The 12,410-nt window shown below is 48.3% G+C and overlaps 1 protein-coding gene across 1 annotated transcript in view; it reads right to left on the reverse strand.

The window, feature by feature from the left end:
- The window catches only part of CACNA1E (calcium voltage-gated channel subunit alpha1 E), a 496,040-nt gene that overhangs the window by 298,876 nt on the left and 184,754 nt on the right, over positions 1-12,410 (reverse strand). Inside the window, exon 3 of the mRNA XM_029935255.1 lies at positions 10,702-10,968. Coding sequence (XP_029791115.1) covers positions 10,702-10,968 — 267 coding nt within the window. The remainder of the gene's footprint in view (positions 1-10,701; positions 10,969-12,410) is intronic.

The raw sequence follows: 12,410 nt of genomic DNA on the forward strand, positions 1-12,410 counted from the left end.
AACTTTTAATTTAAACAAATGTATTAAAGGCCAAGGTTAATCAGCAATGCTCTATGTTCTTGTAATTTAAAAACTAATAAAAATCTCCTTTATTTTAAAGATTCTAGAGATTTTAAACCAATACTAAAGCTATGTGGTGAGTGTTACAATAAAGTAATAAACCAGGTGCCATATGGGAGCCCAGAGGAGGGAGCTGGTCTTACTCTGCCAAGAGAAATCAAGGAAGGCTTCATGTAGCAAGTGGCTATTGAGTACAGTCTTAAAGCCAGGAAGTCAAAGGGAGAGAAAGACGTTCCAGGCACTGCTAGCAGTAAGTGCACAGACACGGAGGCCTGGGAGAGGCCAGTGCCATGAGATAGTAGCAGGCCGCTGGAACTGAAGAGAAGGCGATTGTGGTGGTTCAGGCAGCACGCCAAGGTAGGGAAATCTTCCCTAATAGAAAGCAAACAAATGAGAGTCCCAGATAGGAACTTAGGCTTTCCGACTCATTATCTATCTATTCTCTCTACCTCTGCTGTCATATACTGTAGCACTAGCCATATGTAGCTATTTAATTTAAATTAATTAAAATTAAATGCAATTTAAAGTTTAGTACTCAATCATAATAGCCACATATCAAGTGCCCGAGAGCCACATGTAGCTACTGCGACCATAGTAGCACAGATAGAAACATATCCATCATCACAGGAAGTTGTAATCTACAGCACTGCTCAGTGCAACAGGACCATGGAGCAAATGAGAAGTAGACTGGGTTTGTATTTCTGTACAGAATAAAAACAGGAAAAGAAATAGGTAGGTGGAAGCTATAAGGAAGAATATTTCAACGTCCTACACCTTAATGACAGAAGAGCATCTCAAGCATCACTAGAAGCTTGATGGCCAACTGTTAGGGTGATGTAGAAAGAGTTCCCATACTGACTTAATGCTTGTGTTTTATCATGGCAGTGTAGCTGATGCACTAGTGCAAGCATATCTCTGTAGATTCTTCACATGGATTTCCTGTCATATTGGAATCTTTTTTAAAAAAATTTTTTTAATGTTTATTTTTGAGAGAGAGACAGAGACAGAGTGTGAGCAGGGGTCAGGCAGAGAGAGGGGTGGACACAGAGTCCAAAGCAGGCTCCAGGCTCTCAGCTGTCAGCACAGGGCCCAATGCAGGGCTCAAACTCACGAGCTGTGAGATCATGACCTGAGCCAAAGTCAGATGCCTAACCAACTGAGCCACCCAGATGCCCTGACTTGAATCTAAAGAATATGATGCTAGTTTGGGAGTCAGTATTCCTGATGGCCCAGCATCCCAACATCCCAGAATGTGGGAATTTTTTAACATAGTTTGCATTTTCAAATTGTGATCCATGAACCCCCTGAAACTGAATGCAAATTGTACATGTATTCCTTTCAGGAACGAGGGTGCATAGCACCAATCAGATTTCAATAACATTTGTGATCCTAATACAGAAAGCAAATAAGCACTGTACTTGAGGGACTTAGCAGTCCCAGTACTCCAAAAAGAGTCACCTAGACAGTCACTCAGATCATTCCTGACTCTATGGCTCTATAACCTGAGCATCTAAAGGCTTCACCCTGCAACTGAGCAGTTTCGAGTCCAACATCCCCTGACCTTGTTCAAGGAGAAAAGAGATGGGACACGTATAAAAGGACATTGAAACAACCCAAGGCACTAAAGTTGGATAATTTGGTCAAGTTGGGGTAGGAAGAAAGAAGAGAATCTGTCAACCTCTTCCTGAGATGCTTATTGGAAGCTCTCTCAGAAATCTCGATGGCTTATCTTCAATGACAGCCTACAGAAACAAGCACACCCAGTAAGATGTCATACCAGCTTAACAGCTGGAGAACTTGCCCCGTGAATCCAAATCTTGCTGAACTATCAATCCATTTAAAAAACTAGGACCTTGTTCTAATTTGTCACCACCTGACAATATGTCAATTGTACTAGGATTCATCTCCAGGTCCTAGAGTATTTGTAGAACTGAAAGGACTGATTTCTAGAACAATGCAGGATTTCTTCGGTTATCTGGTGTAGCTAGAGAGGAACTCTTCAGTTAATTTAACGAAAAAAGTGATAGCTACTTGAAATAATCAATATGGATTATAATTTACAAAGTCTCTGAACACAGCAAGGTGAACACACCATTCAAACCATCTTGATCACAATGTCATGAATGCTTCATTGGTAATATCCAGAAAGCACTACGGCACTTTGTGGTGCCTGGGGGCCATCGAAACAAATCTCAATTGTTATTATACTATAGATCTCTGTACCAATTAATAAAGAATTCTGTATAATAAAATGCCAAATAACAAACACTGTATCTTTTTTTCACAGTCATTATTGGGTACTACAGAAACTGAAGTGGTTGACAGCAAGATCATGAAATAAAGTTTGTCTTTACAACCTCCAAATTCCTAGTAATGACCCCACCAGCCGTCCTGTGCCTTCCCTACCTCTTACCAACCTTCTCTCCGCACAATAGGGCCACACCGGCTCTTACAGGTCCAGGTCAGCGCAACACTAGGCACATAAGAGATACTTCACTGATGTTTGCTGCTAACCAATAGTAACCAATTAATTACATCATCCAGCATCATTTTACCAAATGCTCAACATGAGCCAGTCTTGCATTAGGTGCTGAAATGAAATAGGGGCATGTCCGGTGCCAGTTCTCAGAAGAGCCTGCCTTCAGTTATAAGGCGTCAATGCCACATATCGGCCACTACATCACTGCTCCCAAGATCATCTATATTTTGACAAAGAAGTCCTGAAGCCTCCCTAACTGAACCCAAAGGTAGCAGCAAGGCTTCAGGCTGAAATAAGAGAGAGAAATTTGGGAGGAAGACTCTCCTCAGTGATTTATAAAACTGGCCTTCTCTAAAGGCGATGCAGGGCAGATAATGAACCCATGTCAGACAGTGGTTCTCAGAAAATGGTCCCAAGGCCAGCAGCATCAGTGTCACCTGGGGACGTGTGACAAATGCAAATTCCCAGGCCCTACTTCAGACCTACTGAATCTGAAACTCTGGCAGCAGGGTCCAGAAATCCGTATTTTGATAATGCCTTCAGTAGGTCCTGAGACCCACTAAGCTAGAGAGCCAGCAATGTAGATGATATGCGCAGTGCATATGTATGACTTTGCCACAAAGAAACAAAATGAGGAATTAGCCTTGATATTGATGGAAGTCACCTGCTGGAAGGAACAGTCACTGACAGAATAGTAGCAAAATAGTTCCCAACAGCACACAGCTAGAAATTGCCAGGACGCTGGTGAGTGACTGCTGAAAATCCATTTCATGCTTTTTGACTCTGACCAGCCCCATGAGACGATGGTATGGAAATTGAGAAAGAGGCACAGAAAGTTTGAAACACTCCAAACCTACACCAAGTTGAAGGTTGAGAAAGGCTTGTGAGAACTAATTTTCCTCCCTGCATTGCTTTTCAGAGCCTCTTCTTCAGGCCCACGAGGCACACACAGTGCTTGGCATCTCAGCCACTGAAATGATACCAGAGTCTGATTACTATAAGCCTCAGATCTCAACATTGACTAGAGAATTTCTTCCTTTCCTCTCTCATCTGTTACCAACCAGTCAGTCACATCCTCTTCATCCCTTCTCTAAAGGGGAGAGGTGTATAGACACCCCACTCCCAGCTCTAATGACAGAAGCCTTTAGAAAGCTAAGGCATACATCTGAAACTTTCCAAATTCTCCAGGGATGGGGAGAACAGATGCACCACAAATGCAGCACGAACAAATGCAGCAAAAAATATATAGCCTCAAAATTACGCAGGTGCAACAGCAAATCACATCAACCACCCACAGGCAAAAGGACCACACTCGGTACAGGTGCCATGCACAGCCTATCCCTGAAGCCCTGCACTGGCTGGACCACAGGCGCCTGTAGCTGGAGCCCAGCCCGGAGTCACAGTCCCAAGCCCTGCCCACCTGTGTCGGGATGAATTTTTAAACCCACACTTTAAAAATGGACCTTTTTTAAAAAATGCTCCTTCCAAAGGACTAAGAGTGGAATTGTCTAATCCTACAAATTTGGAACTCAACATGCAATTAAAAAATAAAAAGGCACTCCTAACAAGTGCCGACTGCTCTGCCAGGGGCAAGGTGGGGAATATCTTGGATAACTGACTCTTTTTAGTCATTCAGTGCCATTCGCCTTAACCTGGCCCATTTCTCCCTCTTAAGGACACACCTCCTGGCTGCTACTTGTCTTCCAGACACAGGGATATATGGGGCTCATTAGAGTTTATAGCTAAAGACTGACCAAAGGTACAGGGAACGGAAGATTAAGTAAACATACGTGGGCTATTCTGTGATCAAAAGTATACCATAGCCATACCCCAAAAGTAGGACTGACACATAAGACCCCATCAGGTTGAGGAGCCTAAGAACTTGGTGCTCTACTTTCTGCCCTTAAGTAAAAGTGATGCTGGAAATGGACTAGTGAGCCCACAAACAAGTCCTCTCTGTGCAGGTCCAGAATGCATGGGAGGGCGAGTGTTGCCACAGGCATTTTTATCCCTCCTTGACAAGGGCTGCTTTAAAAAAATTTAATTTTTTTTTGAGGGAGGGAGAGAGAGACAGAGCATGAGTGGGGGAGGGGCAGAGAGAGAAGGAGACACAGAATCTGAAGAGGCTCTGAGCTGTCTGCTCAGAGCCCCACGTGGGGCTTGAATTCATGAACCACGAGATCATGACCTGTGCCAAAGTCACGTGCTCAACAGACTGAGCTACCCAGACACCCCCAAAAGAGACTGCTTTAAAAGCCACATAGTGGTCCTGATGACAGAGGGGATGGCAAGTGGTACACATTAATTTCAGTGCCTGCTCACTCTTCCAAATTTCTATGTGAAGTCCCACTGAAATTTGAAAAGAGAAAATTACAGAAGCCTCCTGAGCTCTATGGCTCAGCATTTATTAGCATGAAGACCTGGGATGACAAGAGCACGCAGAGTGACAAGTACTTGGGGGACATAAATATATCCCAGTTAACCATGTTCTCTGAATAGAGGGGAGTAGCTACATTTTTATGGGGCACCCAAATGTAACAGGACTGGGTAGGAGGCAGTCATTACAAAAGCAGCAAGAAAAGTCATGTTAAAAGAGAGCTCTCCCCGCCACCACCCCACTCCCACAGCTGGCTCCCCCACTACCTTTCTTCGTGTCCTAGTCCCACTTCAAAAACAGAGGCTGGAGAGGAAAAAGTCCATCTGTGAAGCTGGTCCTCAGCAAGAGACCTTGCTTGTATCCAAGAAGAAGACAAATAACCTTCCTTTTCTGAAAATCCTAGAGAAAACCCACACATATAATGAATTATTCACAAAGGCTGAACCTAAAAATGCATGAGGGAGAAATACAGAAAGATGAAAAAGGGACAGAGGACAAGCAGAAAGAGAAAGTCTCTCTCTTTGACTAAAAGGGTATTCGATACAGTCACGTCCAGATTCCCTCTTTCATGTCTGTGTGGTCAGTGATAAGCAAAATAAGATGAGCAGAGTGGCCTCCGGTAGCTGGCTTGCATGGCTGGGCTTTCGGAGACCCGCAGCTTCCTGCGCAGCCTTTCGGAAGACAAAAGAGAGGCCACTGGGCTGCTGGTGGAACCCAAGGAATCAAGGGTTTGCAGTTCTGACAGCTTAGCGAATCTCGATTCCGTTTTATTTTAACTAAGAACATGCAGATGGGAGGAAAACAGATGTTCCTATAAAGAGGGGGGAAGCAGCAGAGTTTGAGGCGCGGAGGGGGGAACCCTACATTTTATACAGAGCAACTAAAAAGAGATCAGCAATTCTGGATGGAGCTAATAAATTCCAAAGTCTGAATCTTTCAGAAGATAAAAAGACCCACTCTCATTATTTCCCTCCTCCACCTTTAATTCATAGTGTGCATTCCGCCTGTTACAGGGAAAGCAAGTGGAGGGAAGCAGAGACATGAGGACATGCAAGCCAACAGACAAAACTATCATGTCCAAGGTATTTTCGCGTCCAGTCTCCCGCCATTTCATTTCTATCAAACTTCTTCACTCCAGCTTACTTTCCAGGCTGCATCCCAATGATGACTGGTCCCCACAACAAGGCAGAGCCTGCTTTCCAGAGGAAACATTACCCACACCTCATTTGAAAGGCCAAGCCAATGCGCACTTTGGAGATTATCCTGGGAGCCTCAGAAAATGAAGACCTTTCTCCAGCAGCCGCAGAGCCAGTAACAGTCACTGCCCGCTTCGCCGTCTGCATCTGTGCCCAGGTACACAGAAGATGGGAAGCCCTCTGCATTATGTGATCATAGGATATAATTACAGACTCTGCCCTTGTTGGCTGCCACCCTCTGCCCTAATCAAGGCACTCTGACTCATGATCTATTAGCGTTACATCAAACCTGAAATCCCTGCCAAGATTACAGTCTACTATCCTGCAAGGTGCTGTATATTTAGAGACAACCAGAACAGCAGAAAAGTTTATGTCAAAATAGGAGATGTGGGCACTAACGCTTTTAGTAATCCTCACCCAAACCTTCCAAAATAAATGCACAGTTTACAATGGGAAATTTTCCCTAATAAAGCACATAACCTCTGACCCACAGCCAGAGGCTTTTGAGGCTACAGTGAATTTCTCTGCAACAAGAAATCATGGATGAATATCTACAAGTTCATTTATAATGAGCTTCAACAGCTCAACAGCTACAAACACATTTGATCTTCCTACTTTAGGCCGTGTACATTCCTGCATGAAACACGTGTCCCCCTACTGAGATGACCCCCATCATCAGCTGGGGGGAAGGGGATCTCCCACTGCCCATCAATGGCACAGAGTCCCCAAGTCAGATATATTTCCTCCTCCCATCCTCTGACCTAAAAAACTACAAACAAGTGTGGGGCATCTCACAAACCATGAGGGAGACATTCTATGTGTCCAGAGAGTAACCAGGCCTGGGAATGGAAGGGTTAGAGCTGGTAAGCATAAGGCACAGTGAATGTGGGATGACGCTCAGAGCAGCCGATGCCGTGAGGAAAAGAGAATCCTTTTGTTACATCTGCTGGATGAGCAAGAAAGACATGGAGGAATCATATAGAATATCACATTTTAAATCAGATTAGCATTTTCAAAAAGGTTATGGTATCCACTGCAGAAAAGAGTGCCATAAGAAAATAAAATTATCTCCCTATGCAGATGTAGCTTCCAAGAAAAATGAAACACATTCCGAGTGGGCTGTAACTTACCACCATCTTTCATGCCAAATCAGGGTTATTGTGGGCATTTCTTTCCGTAAGAACTAGACTTCCTCTATTAAATAACTGGAAAAGATTACCCCTACCCACCCACCCAAGCCAGAGAATGCTACAGGCATAAACTCAATAATTTCTTTCACTTACTGATTTTTTCAGGCCAATTTGTTAAAAACTAGTACTAGGCAGCGTGGAGAGAGGCTAACATAGCACACAGAAGTGGTGGCTCCCTCCTAGCCCCACAGTGACTCTCTGCAGCCCATAACACACGTGTAAGTCTCAGAGACATAGTGCACAAATAATCAAAGACCTCAAGCATGTTACATGTTCATCTGTCAGTTCAAAGCAGGAGGTCTTAACACATTTTCTGAACAATCTTCCTTTTTCTCAAAAATCTGGCCCTTACAAACAGTAAAGAAGGAACTTCCCAGACTTTTCTGTGCACACTAACCACCTGGGGATTTTCTTAAAATGCAGATTCTGATTCAGTAAATCTGAAGTGAGGCTTGAGGTCCTGAATGTTTAACAGGAACTGGCCCCCAGGTGATTCAAGTTGTTGACTCTTTGCTCTCTTTGAGAGGCAAAATCTAGAAGGCAGGGTTCATCTACAACTAAAACCCCTCCCTTCAGGTCTGCTGAAATTTCTGAAGGACCCCCTTTAAAATAACGGCTAGTGTTCACTAGGTAATTAGGCAATGTTCTACAAACTGGACTTTTATTACCTCATTTAATTCTCCCAGTAACTCCTTAGTATTACCCTCATTTTACCAATTAGGAAACTGAGTCACCAAGTAATGAAGTAACTTTTCAAGGTCACAGAGCTGGTGAAGGAACAGGGGATTTGAATGCAGACAGCCTGGCTCCAAAGTTTTACTGGGAACCACTGCTCACAGTGAAGAAAAAGGGAGCGATTTCAAGAAGCTGGGTGTGTGGGTAGGAAGGAAAGTGAGACTACCATATCAGATGCAGTATTGGGGAAAACGCAGAATGCAGAGAAGCGCAATGGTTCCACATGGTCACCACCAGAAGGACTATATATTAGACAGTCACGTTGTACAGCCAGGAGGAAAAAAAAAAATAGCAAACATGGTGTATTTTACATTTTCCAACCAGGCTCCTCTACACACAGCAGATGTTCTCTGAACACTGTTAACAACAGCCTACATGCTGTAGAACCACTGCGAAACTTCCAGCTATGGAGACAGAAGAGACCACTGGGACCAGGCTCTTGGCCAAGGCTGAGTATGGTACTGAAATCAACTCCCCATTCTCTCCTTTGATTCTCTTTGGTCCATCCCGGCCAAAGACAAGGAAAGGGCGGAGTAAAAACCACTGTCGCACTTTGCGCTCGCAATGCCTGGTAGAAAGGCGGTGTCTTCGCAGCGGAAGGGAAAACGTGAAAAGCGCCAACCGCGTGGTATGGGAAACGTGTTTCGTGGCCCACCCGGAAGTACCCGAGGTGCTGAACCGGGCTGATCCAGGAGCCGAGGACCCCTGGGGAGTTTCCCTAGTGCTGTCCTAGGTGCAAACGATGGCTGCTAGCATCCTTTGCCACCCGCAGGGTGGATGGACGGCTTTGTCTACTGCCAGGAAACCGAGGGGTGCCTCAGTAAACATGACCCTAAGAGAGGGGCACAGTAAAGCAGCACCTGGAGGGTGGGGAATTTTAGAGAACTGTAGAGGCGGACAGGGGAGCACAGCCCCGCAGGAGAAATCAGTAGAAACCTGACTAGAGGAGTGTTTGCTGCCGCAGCAGGCAACACAATGAGATCTGTCCGCTTTGTGCTGCGCACCGGGCAGGCAGGCGGGACTGCAGGGACAGGACCCTTCCTCCTCCCCAGTATCCCCACCCCTAGATACGTTTAACTCAGCACGGAATGGCCCCCGAAGCACTCTGTGGGGGTGGGAGGAGGAGGGGAGTGCAGAGAGGAGGAGAGAGGAAGCCCAGCCAGGGGTGGCTGTGGGAGGATTTGAGCAGCAGCAGGAAGAATATCTGCTTAGAGATGCTCCTTCGTTTCTAATGAGGGGTGCTGCCTAGAAGCACCATGCGCCAGCCAATCGCAGTGCTGCTGAGGCAGAGAACTAGGGAGGAAGGAGGGGAAGGCCAGAGGCTGGGATGGGGGTAGTAGGGAGATGCCCAGGCCCTGGGGGAAGTGAGCCACGTGCCTCACTGATACTAGAGACCCCATGCAGCTCCAGCTATCTCACTGCTGCACACCTGGAGGGTGGGGGTGGGGAGAGAGGAGGCTAGAGAAGACTAGGGGCCTCCTTTGCAGGTACATCCTTCCCAAGAAATCTTTTTCCACAAGCATCAGAATCCCAAGTCTCCAAACCTACCCCTCCCCACTTAAAGCCACACCACTGGCTTGCTTCCTACTAATCACCCTCCTTACCAACCCCCAGTTCCTAAAGACCTTGCCAGATGCCCAAATTCTTAGTGAAGAACAAGGCAGTGAGACGCCTAATCAGCAGCTTGTATTTGGTGCACTTGATTAAACCTGCAAAGAAGCTCCTTCTATGCCTGTTCACCCTGAAACCACCACCACCAGAGACACCACCACCAGCTCTTTGTGGAGAGCAGTTCCTTTGGAGGTAGGGAGAGACAGACTGCTTGCACATCTCTGGGCTCAGCTGATGATTTCAGGCCCAGCCGATCAACCTGAATCTTGGGCAGAAGGAGAGGACTCAGCCGAGTCAAACATTCAGAGGCAGGAGTGCCCAACCCAGAACTAAGGAAAGGATGGGCTCTGATGAGCTGTTCTTCTTTGGCTGATAAGAAAACTCCACTCTGAGCTATCTGGGCTGTATCATTAGAGATTGCCTCCACTGACATATTCATTCACTCCACTCTCAGTGGAACTTAAACTCAGTCCCCAGTGTTAGCTGGATCCCTAGTCAAAAGGCTGTTTCATTTGTTCATTTGTCTATTTGTCTACAGGGTTTTGGCCCAGACTCTTGAAGCTTCGAAGCTGATAAATCCCCTCGGGGAGCTTTGACTTCCCCACAAGCAGACAGTGCAGGTGTCTTTCTAGCTGGTGGAGATGGGGACAGAGGGGGTGGCTTTGAGGGAGGAAAAGGGGAGTGAGTATGAAAGAAAACCCTGAGATTTGGGACAATCCATTCTCTGTGAAGGGCCTGAGAGGGCCTGAAAAATCAGACAAAGCCCAGCCCAGAAAGGGGCAGACACAACAACACCATGCACCCAGGGATGCCAGAGACTTCCACATAGGAAAAATCAAAAACCAAGTCTTACCTTGAAAAGTACTAGTGCCCACACTGGTCTCTATAGACACCAAGCCTGCCCCTCAGGTGCACCGAAGTAGAGTGCACTCCAGCAAAGGGGCAAATTGGCACCAGCGAGGGGATGGGGGATAAATTCCATGCTAGATTTCCCCCCTTACTGGAAGAAATGCAAAGGGAAAGAGGGGAGTTATGGTGGGCAAGAAAGGATATGGCCAATCGATGAGCTTCTTGGCGTATTTCCTGACAATGTTATCTTCTCCGAAGATGAACAGGGATCTGTTGACGGTGAAACAGTTCTGCCGGACGGGAATGGGGTTGTACAAAGCCATAGTCCGCGCCCTCTGCGCTTTCGACTGCTTGTAGGCGGCCGCCGGCCCCGAGGCCGGCACCGGGGTTCCTTGCCGGTTCCTGCTCTGGTCCGAGTCTCCATCGCCCGACCCCGGCCTGCCGACCACCGCCTCCCCGAAGCGAGCCATCCTGAAGTTCAAACAGACAGAAGACACACAAAGGTGATCGCGGCCGAACACCCGCACACAGCAACAAGCAGAAAGACACACGGAGACTCAGAGCCGCATCCAGACGAGCCCGGGGACCACCGCCTCCGGGGAGCCTCGCGAGCTCTTCAGAGAGGCGGCGGCAGCAGCCCCGCTGCTCTGAACTGTTGAATCTAAATGCAACCTCTGCGAAGCTCCATTCCTCAAGGAGGAAAAAACGGGTGGGGGAGAGCTTGGGGGTGCTCAGTTTCTGGAGGCAATTTTTTTTTCAAAATGCCAGTGTGTGGTGGCATTCAGGGACTGAAGAAGAGAGGGGTGGAGTAGGCTGCTCTTCAAACATAGCTCCTCTTCTGGCAGACGCACCACCTAGTTCTAGAAGAGAGGCAGGCACCGGCCCGCTAGGTAACAGTTTGGTGATTTATTGGGGGGGGGGGGTTGGGGGGGGGAATGAAAACAAAAGAATTTAAACCAAAAAAAAAAAAAAAGACAAGGACGGGGTTATGGTGACATGCTTTATAACGCCAGCCCCGGCAAGTCCATCTAAGAAATTCCACAGCCAAGACTTGGGTCTTTAAATCTGCCAGCACAGACGCATCCAAAGGTTGACAGAGAGGGAGGGGGAAGAGCGGTACTGAGGTTCCTGCGCAAACCGCAACGCCCAAAATATCAAAAGAAGAAGTCAATCCAACCGGAGAGGGACAAACGACTTCAAAGCTCCTGCGCTTGGGATAGAAGTTGAGCAGCCTCCAGAGAGCAGCGGAGCCCGAGTGCCAGCATCCTGCCGGAGCGCTCGCCGCCGCCGCCGCCGCCGCCTGCCCGGATCAGCATGCAACAGCGATCCGCGGCTGCGCCGGGGCGAGGGCGGGAGCGGGAGCGGGCGGGCGGCCGAGCACTTGGGCGAGGGAGGAACAGGTTGCAGGCGAGCCCAGCCGTGGCCTGGCACGGGAGTTGTCCAAGGATCGAACTTGCTCCCGAACGGCTCGGCGTCTTCTGCCACCGACAGCCCCACTCCGGGGAGCAGAGAAGGTGGGGAAGGAAAGAAGGCGAGGAGTTGGGGGGGCGAGCGGAGCGCTGAGGCGCCGCGCGGCGCGCGCCGGAGCGCCTGGAGAAGCGGGGGCGGGGCCGGCGAGGACAGGAGGGGCGGGGATGGAGCCGGAAGGACCCCGGCCGACCGCAGCTGCAGGGGCCTGGCAAGTGAGGCCGGTTTGGCTTCTAGATTTATTTAGCCCGGGGGTAGCAGGCCACCTCTGCCGCGGTCCAGCAAGAGTCGCCTCTCGTCCCCCCCTCCCCCCGCCCCCCAGTAGCGCCGCGAGGAGCGAGGCGGGCGCAGCTGGCGGCGCAGCACAGTCCCCGCAGGCGAGCCGAACCCAGGCCGGGCGGGGGCGCACACGCACGCGCGCACGCACTCGCGCCTCCCGGCCCCGC

Source organism: Suricata suricatta, chromosome 3, assembly GCF_006229205.1.
Source record: "Suricata suricatta isolate VVHF042 chromosome 3, meerkat_22Aug2017_6uvM2_HiC, whole genome shotgun sequence".
Classification (NCBI taxonomy): domain Eukaryota; kingdom Metazoa; phylum Chordata; class Mammalia; order Carnivora; family Herpestidae; genus Suricata; species Suricata suricatta.